This window comes from Lytechinus pictus, chromosome 4 (genome assembly GCF_037042905.1).
Source record: "Lytechinus pictus isolate F3 Inbred chromosome 4, Lp3.0, whole genome shotgun sequence".
Lineage (NCBI taxonomy): Eukaryota > Metazoa > Echinodermata > Echinoidea > Temnopleuroida > Toxopneustidae > Lytechinus > Lytechinus pictus.
In genome coordinates, this window is record NC_087248.1 from 13897538 (window position 1) to 13917159 (window position 19622).

At 39.1% G+C, this 19622-nt stretch overlaps 1 protein-coding gene across 1 annotated transcript; it reads right to left on the reverse strand.

Annotated features, from left to right (window-relative positions):
* Positions 1–13981: 13981 nt before the first annotated feature.
* Positions 13982–18763, reverse strand: LOC135153986 (uncharacterized). Its single transcript, XM_064098993.1, has one exon. It carries the CDS (start codon positions 18761–18763, stop codon positions 13982–13984), a length of 4782 nt encoding a protein of 1593 aa, XP_063955063.1.
* Between the last annotated feature and the right edge of the window lie 859 nt (positions 18764–19622).

The window sequence follows — 19622 nt, forward strand, 5'->3', positions numbered from 1 at the left end:
CTTTATTATATGTAAAGAAGTGTGTGTGTAAAAAACACTTATCTATTTCACACCCTTTTTTACTTTTTTGGCTGAAATTTGTATTTTTCCCTCTAAAAATATACTTTTTGTTTCAAAGTTGAAAACAATGTGGTGGGGTTAATGGTTATGTAATGGGTCATCAATACATGACACCACCATAATGTCTGACTCATTCATTATTGGCCTGGGGGCGGTGGCTCAACTTGCCCCTATGCTCAACTTACCCCGCCTTCCCCTACTGTCTATCGGCAGAGCTGAACTGGGTGTTCTTCCGATTTCACTATTTATCATGTCTCTTTGATATTGTTGTTTCTTTGTATATGTTTGTTCTAACTTGTTATTTTTATATCTTGCTTTTATATGTTCATGTTTTTTTATTGTGAATTTCGGAGAATGAATAAATATAAACATAGGTTGTTTCGTATGACATGTACGATGTTTAAAAGGTTTTCAGTAAAGTTGGTTTCCCTGATTTTTGAAATTGTTTTGTTAATAGGCATGACTACCAGCTCGTTGCTATCCCTACTTGCCGTACAGCTATCGAAGTTTTCGGAGAGCATAAAAGAAAAGTATAATAATACAGGCCAATGCATGTTTCAGTCAGTCAAAGATATTGGAGTAAAGTAATGAATTAATTCTCTCTCCTCCATTTCACAGTATAAATGCAATCACAGCGAACATATCAGTAAAATTTTCTTTTAAAAATGTCATCACTGATTCATCGTTAATTTTAGTCAGAATCATTTTCAAAAGTTGATGCTCGGTTGACTTTTCATTTTAGATGTCCCGGACATTTGGTCTAAATTTTAGCTTCTAAAATTTTAGGCCCGCAAGAACGGGCCTAATTTATATCGTGTGAGTAAAAAAATGACACCTCACAAATCCCCGATTTAAGGAAGAAATATGTCATGAACACATAATCATGATATCTAGCTGGAAAGAGTATTCCTTCCAAAATAATTTGATACTACCTTTATGTGATATGTCTTCACGCTTGGATAATCAGTAGGTATTATTTGCATTGATGTAAATTCTGATTTGCGCCAAATTAAGGCATGACAGCAATGAATGAATCAAAATGCCAATGATGTCATGATCTGACATGATTTAGTAAACATATTTTGCAAATCCCTTTTAAATGAAATCAACTTGAGAATTGATACTAAAAAGTGTTTATTAAACAATTGTAATGTAAACTATTGAAAAGGTGTTTTGAAATGTATTTTAATGCAACCCTTGGTTATGATTATGACATCATCTGGATTCATTCATTGCAGCCATGCCTTACTTTGGCGCAAATCAAAATTTATATCACTACAAATAATACCTACTACTTATCCAAGCGTGAAGACATACCACATTATTTTGGAGAACTTGTTCTTTCATGCCATATAATTATAATAATTATGTGTTCGTGACATATTTTTCCTAAAATTGGGAATTTGTGAGATGTCTTTTTTTTACTCACACGGTAAATCCAACCCAATCTACCCAATTCCAAAGACAATTCTGGCTACCAGTTTTACTATGTTTTCATACTGCAAACGGCAGGGTATAAAAGCCTGCCTAAAGCTGAGTAAGTTTTCAATATTTAGTTAGTTTGGAGTATCGTTTTTGTCTCACCTGCATAGCAGAGTGAGACTATAGGCGCCGCTTTTCCGACGGCGGCGGCGGCGGCGGCGGCGGCGTCAACACCAAATCTTAACCTGAGGTTAAGTTTTTGAAATGACAGCATAACTTAGAAAGTATATGGACCTAGTTCATGAAACTTGGCCATAAGGTTAATCAAGTATTACTGAACATCCTGCCTGAGTTTCATGTCACATGACCATGGTCAATGGTCATTTAGGGTCAATGAACTTAGACCATGTTGGGGGAATCAACATCAAAATCTTAACCTAAGGTTAAGTTTTTGAAATGTCATCATAACTTAGAAAATATATGGACCTAGTTCATGAAACTTATACATAAGGTTAATCAAGTATCACTGAACATCCTGCATGAGTTTCACGTCACATGACCAAGGTCAATGGTCATTTAGGGTCAATGAACTTTGGCCGGATTGGGGGTATCTGTAGATTTACCATCATAACTTTAAAAGTTTATGGATCTGATTCATGAAACTTGGACATAATAGTAATCAAGTATTACTGAACATCCTGTGCAAGTTTCAGGTCACATGATCAAGGTCAAAGGTCATTTAGGGTCAATGAACTTTGGTCAAATTGGGGTATTTGTTGAATTACCGCCATAACTTTGAAAGTGTGTTAGTCTAGTTCATAAAACTTGGACATAAGAGTAATGAAGTATCACTGAACATCCTTTGCGCATTTTAGGTCACATGACCAAGGTAAAAGGTCAATGAACTTTGGCCATAATGGGGGTATCTGTTGAATTACCATCATAACTTGGAAAGTTGATGGATCTTTCTCTTGAAACTTGGACATAAGAGTAAGCAAGTATCACTGAACATCCTGTGCGAGTTTCAGGTCACATGATCAAGGTCAAAGGTCATGTAAGGTCAATGAACTTTGGCCACGTTGGGGGTATTTGTTGAATTACCATCATATCTCTATAAGTGTATGGGTCTAGTTCATAAAACGTGGAAATAAGAGTAACCAAGTATCACTGAACATCTTGTGCGAGTTATAGTAGTTTTCAAAATCAGCACTGCTGCTATATTGAATCGCGTGATGCAGGTGAGACGGCCAGAGGCATTCCACTTGTTTAAAATAGCGACCGCTTTTATCAATTGTTCAGGTTTTTATTATAATGTTTTTAGTGGCCAGGCCCTATGCTTGTCCATAATAAAAATGAAAAGTGCTCTATTTATTATTTATCATAATTATCAGTTGTACTTTGTGGAAATTTGATTTCATCTTTGGGAATATAGGACACCGTCTTAAAATAGTGTTTTTTTTAATAGCTCTTTGAACACTTTTTGAAAAGAAAATACATTATTACAAATAAAGCTAACACAATGATTACACTCCGAATTTGACAGTCCATCCATACTTGGAAAATGGTACTTGACCTATAAGAAAAAAATCAAATTCAATTCAATTAAAACTTATTTCAATTTGGAATAAAGAAACATAATTTGCGAGTTTTAGATTATCATAGTTCATAATACTTTTATGGGTCAGTCTATCACATTAAGAGCGCCCTTTACTGGCCGCAACCAGCTTTGTAATAATCCTTTTCTCCATGGTCATTGTTCTTTGCTCTTTTTGTTGTAATATTTTCACTTTTTGTGTGTGTGTACTTTCTTTGAACTAGTGTTTTACATAGGCCTATATATTGTCATTATTTTTACTGCAAAATTAAGTAAATGTGAATTGACCTTAAATCCAAGAACTGAATTAAAGAAAAAAATACTACTACGTAAAATTTATTTCGGGACCCCTTTAAAGTCATCTTTAAGAAATAAAATGTATCAAATAAATTGTTAAGCATCACAACAGTTTCATGGAATTAATACTCCATCATGTACATTATTTTAACAGTAATGTACGTGGCTCGATGAGCCAAAATATACAGGGGCGAAATAATAAATTAACAAATAAAAATGGAAATCTAATTTTGTGAGTGATAAGTTTTTACATCATATTAAAAAAAATTGTATATAATTTTACTTATCCTTATTTCCATCCTTTATCTTTTGTTGTCTTGGTTGTGGATCTTTGGGTGATCAAATGTCCGGCCAAGCCCCCCCCCCCCTCCCCATATCTGCCTCTCTCTCTTTCTCTCTCTCTCCATTCATTACGCAGTGTTGCACATCAATGAACTGGAAAAGTTATTTGTTTTGGGGGGGGATTTAGTAAGCCTTAAGGCAAGCTTTAAACCTGTCCATAGCTGTGGTATAGATGTAAAAAAGATATTATTATGAATGAGAAGATTATCCTAAAATTACCAGTCCATCCCAAGATTGGAAGAGGCATTTAGCAACAACAAAAACCCCGGAATGTTTGTCGGGTGTGACCTTTTTAAAGTAGGTATGTGATTGTAAATTTTACCCAAATGATATTTGATACAATATTTTTCTCGGGGGAGGGGTGGCAACCAGAGACCGATTTCATCTGTCAATGAAGTGAGAGCGAGGAGATATCGTCCGGTTTCTGCTAGGATGGCGTTTTTCGTTGCTTTCTTGTCATTTGGACCAATAATAGATTTTGATTGTATTTCACCATGATCAGATGGTAGCTATTCACTTCAGGGAGAAATGTTCTTTAGCAATTTTATAATATCCTTGCTTATTCTTTCAAAAATTCACCACCCCATATTTCTAAGTATTTTGGGAGGAGGATGATAGGGACCCTAGTTATCAAAACAAGTTTTGAATGTGGTTTGAGGGAAATTCTTGTGCGAATTGTTGCTCTGTGCAGTGTTTGATAGCATGCGTATAATTGTTTGAAAATAACTTGTATAAGTATTAATTTGTCGCCATTAGCATTTTTTTCATTTGTTATTTAAAAAAAGGATCTCATTTAGTGCTCTCCTTGCTTCATTTTCAATTATTATTCACTCTTCTCAGTCGAGTGTTTGTATATTAAAGAGAGGGGGGCTGACCCTACACCGTGAAAACGCTGTTTGAAATTTTAAGCACGTTGTTTAAGCCCGTCACTCTATAACAACTACTGTTTTAACTTGTTAAACAACTATTTAAACATTTTAAACAGCTTTAAACAATTTCAAAATGTTTAAACTACTCGTTGTTAGATTGACAGGCTTAAACAACGTGTTCTTTTAATGTGTAAGTGGTACACCATAAGCCGTGTTATGATCATAATGAAAATGCATAATAATTTAATCGACAATGCTCTTTTATCCTACATTCAAATAAATGAAAATGCTACATACATTCACATATGGGTGCACTTGTTTGTGTTTGCTTTTTGTAAGAAAAAATATGAATATAAATAACTATTAAGTAGAAAATATCAGCTTTTCCATTGTCAGTGATTGTGGCGCTCGACGCCGACATAGCCTTGTAACTTTGGTCTCCAGCCTTCTTCATGGCCGTGAAGTATGGATTGCTGTTTATGCTGGCTAGATTACAAACAAAATATGGGCGCGTATTTTAATGTATCTATCATGTCATTGTATAATCATTATGTAAAATACAACCTTCAGAATCTAAATCATAGCAATAAGAGATTGATCAAGGAATTTGTTTCATATTTGAAGTTTTATTTAAATCAATACGGATCTAAACAATTTTGTGTATTAGAGGTCAAGAAAATTATTGATATATTGTAATTCCTGTTATAAATATTATATCATTTGACTCTTGAAAAAAAGTTATTCCTATGTAAATATGTATATATGTAAATATTTTGAAACAATAAATCCTCAAGGAAGAGGCAAAGAGAAAAAAAAAATATGTCATTGTATAAAGATGATATTATGTCACCATAATCATAAAACATATTAATAAAACTTGACTGAACAACAAGTTCATGGCTGCTTTTGACTGATTCCTTATTTTGTCACAAAGCGGGTAATTAACTATTCAAGTGAATAAAACCAGAATAGAGCAATTTCTGGTGACTTTTAATTAGGAAAATTCCTTTCATTTTGTAAAGCTTTATCCATCACAATAATGTTCTGGATTTTAAGATGAGAAAGGGAAAGGAAAGGATAGAGAAACTGATTCGAAAATGAAAGAGCTAGAAAGAGAAATAAAGGGATGGCCAGCGAAAAAAAGAGAAGGAGAAAGGAAGATAGATCAAGTTAAAGAAATAAAAGGTCGAGGAAGAGAGAGGGGAGAGTGAGATAGCATCAAAGAGAAAACAGATGTACATAGTGCCGTATTAAGCTAATATAGGCCTAAATGATGATGAGCATACGCCATACATCGGACTTTAGTTTGTACAATGCTGTGAATTTTAGTACTGAAAAAAGATTACATGAACAATTAGGGGATGTGTAGTGCGAATGAGGCTTTTAAAAAGGGTCATTATAGTCCGAACTGTTGGCCAAAAAATTAAAAAAATAAAATAAAACGAACAAACAAATAAATCATCAGCACTAAAACTGTTGGCCTTTTCTTCCCGAAAAAAAACTGTTTTCCTTCCCCATGTTCCCTAATTTCTCTTGCTTTTAAAACTGATCGAACCACAGCCTATGTATCAATTCAGCGGAACGAAGACGTTCTTTCATAAGTAGTGTTGCTTAAACTTAAAGCGGACGAAATGAGGGTACAAGAAAACAAAGCAAACTTTTCAATCAGTTGTTGAAGGACAAAGACTTATTTAGTTTTTGTTGAGCTAGCACACAAACACTGATCAAGTAACTGGCGACCATGCACCATTTTTTTTTTCGATTTAACTCTTCTACACCTTGCTTGGATTACTTCCAACGGAGTGATAATGATGGAAGGGAATACAACCACTCTACTTCAGGGTATGTTATTTATTGAACATCCACATAATGCTAAATAATTTTACTTGGTGACTTGGAATGATATTGTACACCTTAATAATCCCTGTAATAATTCCAAGGAACTGTTGATCAAATACTTGAATACGATAGTAACAATTTTTCTCTGAATCGATTTGTCTGAGAATTGTAATTCACAATGCGTCGGCACCATTAAGGCCACCGCACACCTAACGACCCGACTGGTCGGCGACTGGCTTGCGACTGAGAGAGGGGAGATGAATCGCAAGGCAGTCATAAGCCTCGACACCGCACATCTTGCGATCCGATCTGCGACTCACGCATGCGCTTTTTGCTTTTTGGCATAGCATCTGAGAAATTGCGCTTACTACTGCGTATGCGCGTTGTTTATCATAATACGCATCGTGCAACTCTGCTGTGTGATTGGCTGGAAGTTGGATTGAGCTTGCGATCCAGTCATAAGGATTCGACAGTGCAGTGCTGACCAGCTACACCTTCTCTATACTCTTCCTATGGAACAAATATCAAAGAACCTTTTCTATAATCTTCCTGCAATGTGCTTGGATCCGACTCAAATCGACCTGCTGCTTGATCAACTTAGCGAAGAAATGTTGAAGGTATCACTAACTCTACCACACTCGAAGGGCCGTCAGAAAAGAAAAAGGAAAGGGAAAAGAGAGTGGACCAAAAAGGTAGAGGCATGTTATAAACAATCTCAATATTACTGGCGTCTCTGGAGGGCCAGCGGAAAACCAAAAGGCAAGGACCCTCTCTGGATCAAGCATGTATATACAAAACGTCTATTTAGAAGTAGCATCAGGCAAGCACGGCGGATGTATCACAATAATCTCCTTTCAGAAATTGAGGATGCTAAAGGTAGCAATGATAAACTCTTCTATAGGCTTGTCAAAAGCACTAAAGGATCTCGGTCCACTGATACACTGTCTTATAGGGGTACAACATATGAAGGAGAGGCAGTTTTAGATGGCTTCAACTCACATTTCTCAGATCTTGCTAAACCGGATTACATGAATGCCTCTTCTCCGCCTGAATTGGATGAAGCTATTCCCACTCGCCCGTTCCAGGAAAATTTGAATCAACCACTTCAACCCTCTACTTCAAAAGATCTAGATGAAGCTATTAATTCTCTCAAGAAACAAAAAGCTGCAGGACCTGATAATATATCTCCTGAGCATCTTATATATCTTGGCCCAATAGCTCGGAAATTACTTCTCGCCCTCATCAATCGATGTATATCCCTAAAGTATATTCCTGAACCTTTGAAGTCCGGCCTTATAGTCCCAGTTCACAAAGGAAAGGGAAAAGATGTAAAAGATCCTTCTAACTACCGAGGCATAACAGTTTCTTCAACAATTGGTAAAGTTTTGGAAATGCTCATCAAATCTCAACTAGAAATTCCACTCGCAATAAATGATGTCCCAGACCAGTTACAATTTGGATTCCAGAAAGGCAAATCTTGCCTCCTTACTGCATCTTCACTGGAATTAATAATCCAACTGAACTCTGCCAAGAAATGTACAACATACCTTGCTCTTCTCGACGCACAGAAAGCATTTGACATCGTTTGGCATAAAGGCCTATTTTCTAAGCTTCAAAACCTAGGCCTCCATGAATCCCTGTTATCTACACTGGAAGAGTTCTACAACGGTAGTACCAGTAGAGTCATGTGGGAAGGAAAAGTCAGCTCTCCTTTTCAAATCCTTCAAGGTGTAAAACAGGGGAGTGTGCTCTCTCCCACCTTATATACAGTCTTCATCGATGGCCTGATCAAATCACTAAGGAACGCTTGTCTTGGATGCTCTATTAATGGTTGCTACATGGGAGTGATAGTACTAGCAGATGACGTTGCTCTAATCAGTACATGCCCCCGAGAACTCCAATCAATGCTGGATCTCACCTTCTCTTATTCCTGTGATTGGAGATATAAAATTAATCCACAAAAAAGTGCCGTAGTAGTAATAAACAAAAAAGCATCAACCAGTGTAAGTTCAGTCGAGTGGAAAATGGGAGGAATGACAATCAAGGAAAGCAGAGAGCACCCACACCTTGGCATAGTAAAAAGCAATTGTAATATTGACCATACCAATAACATCATTTCAAAGGGATATAACACCTTCTTCTCTCTCACTGGAACTAAGCAAGGAACTCTACGCCTGCTGCCACCAATATGTACTCATCTTTGGAAAATGTTCTGCATACCAAGAATGCTATATGGGATTCAGATTATTCAACTTACCAACTACATGCTGTCCCGTTTGAACAAGGCCCAAACATTTCTTTTTAAAAGAGTGCTTGGTTTGCCAAGGAGTGCGGCGGACGAAATTGTTTATTTATTGCTCGATATCCTCCCAATGGATAAGCGAATCGACTATGAAATTCTTCTCTTACTTGGGCAATATGCAAGCCTTTCAGACGAACGCACTGAGAGAAGAATCCTGTTGAATGGTATAGCATACAATACACCTTTGGTAAGACGCTGGATAAAAATCCTCAATAGTTATGAGCTTCCAAGTCTCCCTAACATCCTTAGAGATCGCATTCCATATAAAGTATGGAAGAAGCTAACACTGGGAAAAATTTATAAACAACACTATGCTGCCCTTGAAATTGCAATTGCTAAAAAATCTTCTCTAAGTCTATGGTCGGGCATGACCCAACGTGATAAAAAGAATTATTACCCAAAGCAAGTCTCCAGCCCTCTCCTGAGGGAAGCTATGTCCATCAGAGCTCAATTATCCTGCAGTACATACCCAACGAATAGAAGGTTATTCTCTCTGAATCAAAGTACCACAAAGTCCTGCAAGTTCTGCCACTCCGAACTGGAAAGTGTTGTACATTTTGTTGGAGAATGCCCAGCGTTTAGCACACACAGGAAAACCCTTCTAAACTTAATAAAAGAAGACGAGGAACTGCAGTATTTTTCTGTGCATTTCAAAGATCAAGAACCTCAACAATTTACCGCTTCCGTCCTGTTTCTTCCTGACGTCGAATTAGCAGATTCCTCCAGAAACGACCTCAACCTACTTGTCTTAAATTTCTTGCATAAGATTCACCTCTCTCGATCTACCTTACTCTCACGTCAAAATATGTAACGCTAATGTTAATGCAGTATTAAACTGCGGATCTCCGATACAGCGGAGGAAGGATACAGAAGAAGAAGAAGACATGTCAAATCCTTCCGATTTTCCTTGCGACTTGTCTCTGACCGGTCTGCGACTCGAAGCTGACAAGAGCTGTGACGTCACATCTCTCCTCACCCAGTCGCAAGCCAGTCGGCGACTGGTCGGGTCGTAAGGTGTGCGGTGGCCTTAACACTTGGATGGAAAATGCTGCTCTTTGGACTTATGGTGTACCCGGCCCCCACACACAGTGTTATTTAGGGTACGTTTATGTTCGTTCCCTCTCTTTGAAAGCACCCCCTATCTCATGTCTGCCAAAATTTCTGAACCCCCCTTTCGCGGGCTTTTCGCGGGCATTTCCTGCCTTGGAGACCCCCCTAAATCCGGAACACTGCTCAATGTACCCCCTTTCTCAGGTGAGCTCTCATTCCTACCCCATATCTCAGGACAGACACCCCCCCCCCCCCCACTTTATATCAGGTAAGCTGTCAAGCTGTCATATATAGGTTTCCTGATGTCATGATGGAGGACAAGCTTTCAAAACTAGCAGGAATGTCAGGAATTTGATCCCGGCAGGAGCCGCGGAACGGTTTTCAAATTTGGGGGGGGGGGGGTGACCATGCAAAAAATCACAATCATATGGTCATTTTGAGCCAAAAGTGGGGGGGGGGCTGACAATGCAAAAAATCACAATCATATGGTAATTTTTACGTTTTTGTACATGGTTTTGAAAAAAGGGGGGGGCTGAAGCCCCATCCCCCCCCCCCCGCTTCCGCGGCCCCTGCCGGGATTTGATCATTTATTTCTATGATATTCAAGATATTCTATAACCCCCTTTTTTATTTCCCAGGAGTCCAAAAATTAAGAGAGAGAAAAATACCTCCCCTTTTTACAATTCGCGGGCCGGACTTGTCCCCCGAAAAAGTACCCCTTTACCGGACATTTTGGGAACATGCATGCGGTCCCTTCGACCCCGGAGTGGGGGGGGGGGGCGGGATGGTGTACCAACTTACATTTTTATCTACTCGTAGTAGCTGTACACCCAAAGAAAATAAAACTTTAAGTGTCGTCAGAGGGCAGAATGTTTCTCTCAATTTATATCTAAATCGGCCACTCAGGGGGGCGGTAGGGGTGGTCGCCCCCAAAAAGAAAAAAAGGAAAAGGAGAAAAACAAAAAGCGAAAAGGGAGGAAAGGCATAGCTTTGTTGTTTTTTCCTTCTTTTTTTGTCAAAAGAATAATAACCTAAACGAAACGTTGATCTTCTCTCTTCATACAAAATTTTGCTTCCGTGCGGGAAATATATCGAAAGCGCCTTCACCCTTTGTTCCCTACACCTTTTTTCTACTCCGTTTTCCCCTTCTCGGCTGTGGGAATCTTATATTTTTGCCAGAAATTATAAATTATACATGGGTGTATAAGAGTATGAAAAGTACCTTTTTTTATTGCATTGACACAAAATGTCGGCTCTTCTGTTCGGAGTGGGTAAACGTTACCGTCACTTCCCGACTCCCCAAATGAAATTTCTTTGGCTTTTCAGCAAGCAACTATTGGCAAAGTATATCTACCCAAAGGGGGAGGCATTAAATTCGTGCCGTGCAATATGCAAAAGTATGTACGATATGAAACTTTATACTAAATCGCTGTACATCCATCTCCTGTCTTGTTTTGTGCCATTGATTCAAAATGTTATAATCACTGAAAAGGAAGCGCTTAATTTGAGCGAAATTACACAATTTTGTTTCTTGTAAAATAAATCACAGAGGTTTCCGTGCTTCACGAGCACGGGAAAAGGGAACTAAGTCCCTCTTTTAGCTTCTAGCTTGCATCATCCCTTTCACATTTTGAGCTCGTCTTTCTTCTTAATCGGGTTATAGTCTATGTGACGTTTAAGTCTCATTAATTTGTATGTCCCTCGTTAGCAAGTCACAAAATCAAACCGAGTTGCGATACCAATTGTTGAACTCTTGAATGCATGGTTCGACCTGCAGTTTAATGAAACAATAAACAATCATAAATTGAATGTCATGAAAAACTTGTACAATTGTCGAATGTAGCGTTAATAATCCAATACCTATACATTCACAAAGCCTTTAAATTGTACACGAGTCTAAGACATCAACTGACCAGATAATCTAACAACTGTCCTTATTTGTTTCTTATGTTGTTATCATAAAGCTCTCAATTACCGGTATTCATCATTAGGCTGCATCCGAAATAAATAACTACAATAACAAACCATTTTGTAAATATAACCTCAACTGAAACATCAAGGTATGATTAAATTCTCACATTTGTTTCTCATATCCAAAATTCTATATTAAAAACACATTCAGCCATGCCTAAGGCTACAGAAAATATGCCCCTAGCAAGGCATCCCTAGGTTAGCTTGTAACCTTTGACCTACTTTCAGTCATACCACTTGTGCATGACTATTATGACATAAATTACCACTATTATCATAAAGGCATGAATTATCATCACTAACAAACTTCATGCAATTATGTACCATTTACTTTTCATATCTTATGTAAATAAACGTTTACTAGCTTAAATCAACACACGTGCGTGCTGCGGTCAAGTTTCGCGCACTACACACACAGTATTGTACTTATACATATGTACATAGACACACCGAAACTTTCACTGAACATGAGCGATAATTCATACAACTTTTGTAACAAAATTTTCACCAAAATATTCATCATTTAAATCATTTCTTAATACAAACTATCAGTCAACTATTCTTTTTCATATAAACATCTATTTTTAGAATACTTACAACATTGGGCTTGGTCAAAGGGCAAAATAACGATGACAACAAATTAGCAAGTGTTCCCAAACCAAGTAAAAACATGGGGGACAAAATACAACGCCCTCTACCGATTGGCAACAAAAACCTACGCTTCTGACGTCACCGAAACTTTGTGACCCGGAAACGATATGTAAATTTCACACTATAACCACTTTGCATCGTACACTCTACATTCCGGCCCCCTAAATGTGAAGCCTATACAGCTGAACATTTACAACATAATTAAATATTAGCACATCATCTTTACATGTGTTACACAATTTCCAAAACAATCGCTGCATGCTTAGTATCTTACACACGACTTGTGCATTAAATATTTACACCTTCTTTTGCTAGAAATCAAATGGACATAAATTTGCATAAATCAACTCCAAAATGAAGACAAATGTCTCCCTTGCATACACTCATGCAACTTCTTTGTTAATGAGAATTCTCATCAAAAAGACAATATTGTGGCATTCTTATTCTACAGCTACAGTAACATATTTACATTTTTTTTTTTTTTTTTTTTTTTTTTTTTTTTACAAAAATATATATATCAAATCATAATTTGGTTCATTCTTCATCTTGAACCTGAAATAAACAATAATGCATCCTTTCAAATTTTGAGTGAAATGTTATACTGCAATAATCTTCTCTGTAATACAAGGCAAATACTCCTTTTAAATATATACAAATTAACACAACGTTCAGTTTGTACAAATTACTACGAAAAATGCAAACATCATTCATAAAACTAACCAAAGTGGCTTGATATGATGCAAAGGAGTCCAATTTCTCAAACTGGACTAGATATGAGACAATTCTGCTGCTTGTAAAGTTTTACCTCCTCTAATTATGTTTTAGAAAAACCTTTTATTATAGTCTTTTAATTCTATCACAAAATCATATTTGTCAAACTATAAATTCACCTCTTAAACAAACATTGTATATTTGACACCTGAATGCTTCCTGAATTCAGCTTTCCTTACAACAAACACATTATTGTATAAAGGAATTTTCAGTCACAAATTTGCAATAACATGCACCTGTTTCTTGTGTAATCATACTGAGTAAATCTTTCACATATAAATCAGAAAGTCCACATTTACAACATGTATGAATAATTGTTCACTGTTTCTTTAAAGAGGGAGGGAAAAGTTCTGAGTTCAATGTTCAGCAGTGGGTCAAACTTGAAGCTCACAGATTGTAAGAGTTTAATAACATTTTAGAGTTCAGGTTAAAGTTCATTCTGACTCTGGAATTCTCTCTCTGAATAAATTCTTCTGCAAATTTCTCCAAAACAGTCACTTCTCTGTTGTAGAGTTCTCTGAGCGAAATGATTGAAATATTATAAATTCTCTCAAATTCTTCTTTTCAAACAGTCTTGGCTGGATAAATTGCTCAAAAGAAAAAGATAATTGTTCAATATCACAGATAAACTATGCTTCTTCATCTGGGTTGATCCACTAATACCGATTGCTCCAAATATCTCGTTGGCTCAAATAGCAAATGCTCCAAAATTATTAATTTCAAATATATAAGAGGCAGCGCTTGGCTTGCACCTCATCACAACATATTTCATATTTCCTAGCTGTTGTGATATAGATTCAATTCCACAAATTTTCACAGATCCCCTTCCAAAATTAGGCATAACTTGCTAACAGGTCTCAGCCGCACACCCATCTTGGTTTTGACCTCACATTGACGGATGAGACCCTTCCTATCAGGCCTCGTCTGTAGCACTCGTCCCAGTAGCCAGGAGTTTCTCGGTGCATTTTGGTCAACCAAAAGGACAACGTCGCCAACCTGGATGTTGCGTCTCGGGGAAACCCATCTCTGCCTGGCTTGCAGTTGAGGTAAGTATTCTTTTACCCATCTAGACCAGAATACATCCGACAGGTACTGCACTTGCCGCCATCTTCTCCTTGCATATACATCCGTATTGACAGTGATGGAAGGAGGTAGCTGTGGTTTAGTGTTCAGTAGAAGCACATGATTTGGAGTTAACGCTTCCACATCATTGACATCATTTGTTACCATGGTGATTGGCCTGCTATTTATGATACTCTCTATTTCACAGAAAAGTGTTTGCAGGCCTTCATCAGTCAGTATCTGCTGTGTAGTGAGAGAAAATAGCACCTTTCTGACAGTCTTGATCATTCTCTCCCACACTCCTCCATGATGCGAGGCACCTGGGGGGTTAAAGGTCCACTTTACTTCCTTCTGGAGGAGCTCATCATGGAGTTGTGACTGGTTCCATTTTCTGATTTCCATTTTTAGCTCCTTCTCAGCTCCGACTAAATTGGTACCATTGTCAGATCTGATCTCTTTAACATTTCCTCTCCTTGCCATAAATCGTCTGATGGCATTTATACATGAGTCAGTGTCTAAGGAATGTGCCATCTCCATATGAATAGCACGTATCGCCAGACATGTGAATACTACTCCATACCGTTTCTCCATGCAGCGTCCCCTTTTCACATCTATAGGTCCGAAATAGTCCACACCAACTCTAGTAAAGGGGGGCTCATCTGGTCTGATTCTGTCTTCAGGTAAATCGGACATCTGCTGTTCCATTACCTTTCCTCTCTGCCTTTTACACATGACACATTTGCCCACCATATTTCTAATCAATGAGCTGGCTCCTGTTATCCAGTACTTCTGATGAAGGATTGATATCATGTGATTTCTGCCACTGTGACCAGATACTTCATGAATTTTCCTCAGAATAAGCATAGTCACGTGACTGTCTTTAGGCAGTATCACTGGGTGATTAGCTTCATGTGGTAGAGAAGACCTACTCAATCTGCCACCCACTCGAAGGAGGCCATCATCCATCTTAGGATCCAGCTTGTAGATCTTACTGTTTTTCTTTACTGTCTTCCACTTCTGATTAGCTCCACCATCGTCTGACTGTGCTGTGTTCAAGGCATTTATTTCCTCTGGAAATGCTCTCTTTTGCTCATATGAAAGAATTTTCTTCTCTGCTTCTCTCATTTCATCTAGTGTCAGTCTAGCTTTCAAAGTCTCTGGTGGATCAGATTTATGTTTGAGCCATACAAAGAACCTCCGAATCCAGCATACTGCTCTCTTCAACCTGTACCAAGTGGAGTAGTGGCTCAGAAATTCCAAAGTATGGTCAGTCTCAGTTGTCTCCACCATGAATGACTTCCCGTCACTTTTGACCTCAAGATCACTGTCATTTCCTAGTTTGACATCTGTCACATCTTCAGGCCATGTACTCTCATCATGATAGAGGAAGTCAGGTCCATGTAGCCATCTTTTGTTTTCCTTCATCTCATTGGCAGTCATACCCCTAGAGGCTTCGTCAGCAGGATTCAGACTTGTCCTCACATGACGCCACTGGTTTGGGTCTGACTTATCTCTGATTGCTGCAACTCTATTAGCAACAAATGTTTTGAACCTCCTGTCCTCGTTCTTGATATATCTCAAGACAATGGTACTGTCAGTCCAGAACGTCGACTTTGAGATGTTGACATCTAGCTCCTGTCTCAGAACTCCATCAAGTTTTGTTGCTAGAGTTGCTGCCATTAGTTCAAGCCTCGGCACTGTTACTTTCTTTAAGGGTGTGAGTCTAGACTTGGCCAATATCAGACTACAATTCACTGTCCCTTCTGTGTTTACCATCACTAAGTAACTCACTGCTCCGTAGGCCTTCTCTGATGCATCAGAAAAATGGTGTAACTGGTAGTCCTTCACAGCCCCGAAGTCATGTGGCTTGATACATCTATTTATTGACATGTTTGACATCTCTGGCAGATCCTTCAGCCAGTCTTCCCATTCTTGTCCTTCACGGTCAGGTACTGGTTCATCCCATTTTAACTTCAATCTGCATAACTCTTGCAAAATGCTCTTTGCCTTCAGGATGTAAGGACTGATGAACCCCAGAGGATCGTAAATGGACGAAACCACACTCAGCAAACCTCTCCTTGTAGGTGGCTTCTTCTTCGGTACAGCCTTGTACACGAAGCAGTCAGTTTCAATGTCCCAACTCAGTCCGAGAGCCCTGTCTACTGGAAGTGCATCATGGTTTAAATCTAATCCCTTTGCCTGCTTTGCTCTCTCTGTTTCTGGGATTGATTCCAGCACATCAGGATGATTACTTAGCCATTTGGTGAGTCTGAACCCACCTTCCAAGAGCAAACTTCTCAGCTCAGCAGCAATCTTTACAGCTCTCTGTACATCATCCACGGACACCAGACAATCGTCCACGTAGAAATTGTGTTGTACCATCTTGACAACTTCCTCATCATACTCTGCCCGATGATCTGCAGCTGTCAGGCGAAGGGCATAAGTGCAGCAGCTGGGACTCCATGTCCCCCCAAACAAGTGGACACACATTCTATAGACCTCTGGTTGAGCTGTCATATCTCCTGAAGGCCACCACAGGAACTTAAGCACATCTCTATCTGCTTCTGGAACCCTCACCTGATGAAACATGGCCTCTATATCAACCATTATTGCCACTGGTGCTTGTCTGAATCTGAGAAGAACTCCAATGAGTTTATTTGTTAGGTCTGGACCTTGGTAGACTACATCGTTCAAAGCAGTCCCATTACACTTTGAGGCACAGTCGAAAACGATTCGCACCTTATCCGGCTTCATGGCATGCAGGACTGGGTGGTGGGGAAGGTACCATTGTGCCTTATCATCGTGGAAGGAATCTTCTTTAGGCACCTTTTCACAGAAGCCCTTCTGTAACAGATCATTCATGCCTTCTGTGTATTTTGAGCGCAATCTGTCATCCTTGCTCAGTTTTCTGCTAAGGCTCACCAGTCTCTGCTCTGCTACCCATCTGTTATTTGGAAGCTCTGGTGGTCGCTGTTTAAATGGTATGGGCAGCTGATAATGTCCATCTTCCATGGCCTTTCCTTTTGCCCATATCTCAGTTACCTTTCTGTCATTCACCGACAGGCCTCTTTCATCAGCGGTTTCTGCTTCCAACTTCCAAAATCTTTCAAGCTGCGTCTCCAGATGACAATCCCCATCAATAAAGCTGCTTGAAGCCTTGACATGTCCCTGATTAGCCTCTCCAGATATCGGACCATGTAAGGACCATCCAAGAATTGTACGTACAGCATATGGTCCAGTCTCTGCCTTTCTCACCTCCAGAGGAATGAGGGCCTCAGGTGCATCTTGACCAATCAACAGACCGATCTCTTGCCCTCTTGCAATTGGCAAATTAATATCTTGTAGATGAGGCCAACCAGAAATCTCTCCTACTGATGCCATGTGATCACTCCTGATGTTTATCCTCTCCTTAGTGAATACATTTTCTATCCTAACTGCTTCAGACATTGGGCCAGTATCAACCACCAGATCCACTACCTTGGTTTCCAATGTCTGTTCATTGTCGATGGTGGTCAACGATAGCCTCTGTGTCTGACCTTTGGCATTCAACTTCTCCGCCAGGCTCTTGGTACAGAAGGAGTTCGTGGATCCTGTATCCAACAAAGCAAATGTTCTCAATGCTTTACCACCAGATGCTGTTTGGACTCGAACAGGCACAATGGGCAGGACACATCTTTTACCGGCCCCCGTGGCATTACCAAAGGTGCTTTTAGCAGTCTCGACGAACCCATTCTGAGATGATGATGCTGTGGTCCCATCAGTCTCACTGGAACTGGATGACTGCTGTCTTGTATCCTTCAAAACATCTGTCTTCTGTGAATCGTCCTTCCTCTTAAGATGCAGAAACCTACTATGTTTCCTATTACATCCTTTCACAGAGCAGGTTCTATTTAGGAAACATTTACTTGAACTGTGTCCTGGCTTGAGACAATTAAAGCATAAATGCTTATCCTTCGCCATTTGCAAACGTTCTTCAGGTTTCATGTCCTTAAACAGGTTGCAAGAAAAGATGCCATGGTCCTTGTCACAAAGAACACAGTCCACTTCCTTCTTCTTCTCTGATCCAGCAAAGTTGACCCCAGCTGCTTGAGATGATCTTTTCCCAAGTGACTGTTTTGATCCTTGAGGCTGCTTCTTCTTGTCTCCAAACAGCTCTCCATAGACTGGATCATTGATTTCACAGGCTGCGTCAGTCACAAAGCGTACCACATCTTTCAACTTGGGAGATCTACCTTGGTGACGGACATCTTTGACGACCTTGAGCCACCTGGCTCTCAGATAATAAGGCAGTCTCTCTACAATCTTTACAAGGTGTTGTTGCGAACTTATCTCTGCAACCATGTCCACCGCCTGTAGAGTCTCGCAGCAAACCTGCAGCTCATCTGCGAACTTCTGCAGTCCTTTCTTGTCACTTGGCTGCAATGTTGGCCCATTAATGACTTTCTTTGTCCAAGCATCTCCTATCTTGAACTTGTTGCCATATCGTTCTTCCAGGATGCTTCTGGCTTTCTTGTAGGCTACTGCAGAGTCCATGACCATACACGACTGAATAATGGATCTTGTTTCACCTTGGCAACAACTGAATAACTTCAGAAGCTTGGAGCTGTCATCCAGGGACGTCCTTCCTACCAGACTGTCAAATGATGTGATAAATTCATGGTAGTGTAGAGGACTTCCATGCATTCAAGAGTTCAACAATTGGTATCGCAACTCGGTTTGATTTTGTGACTTGCTAACGAGGGACATACAAATTAATGAGACTTAAACGTCACAGTCTAAGAAATCTCAAAATTGTAACAGGTTAAAGTTTTAGAGAAATTTCTAAAGTTCAGAGCTTCAACGCCATTCGCGGGAAGGAATAGGGCCTATTTCCTTCCTGCATACCCGTCTTCTACTCTGTTTTGCGACTTGAGTTAAGTTGAGTTAACGAAATCTATATAAAATCTGATGTGACCATGCAAGGTAGGCATTTTATACCACTTATGTTCTCAATTTATATAAAACGTTTTAGCTTCCGCGCTTTGCGCGGTAAGAAGAATTATTTTGAATTCCTCAATCTTTTCCTATTTTGGGGGCGCTAATAATTTCATGATTTACAAAACATGAAAAGAGTGTCCCGTTTTAGGACTATTTTTTCCGCTCGCGCTTCCCGCTCGTATTAATTATGTACTTATATACCTGTCCTGTTCATGATTACAAAAAAGTGTTTAGAATGCCCCATTTTTAAGTCAGAAAGACAACAATTTCAGCTCGCGCTTTGCTCTCGCATTGTTTGATTTTTTAACAAGTCCAATTTCGATCAGGCCAGAACATATATTAAAAATTTCTACTCGCGATTCGCGCTCGCCGTAATTATTTAGTTACATACATCTTGTTCACGATAAAACATTGC

Excerpts from the sequence above, each read along its gene's own strand:
- LOC135153986 (XM_064098993.1), bottom strand. The coding sequence starts at position 18,763 with ATGGACTCTGCAGTAGCCTACAAGAAAGCCAGAAGCATCCTGGAAGAA.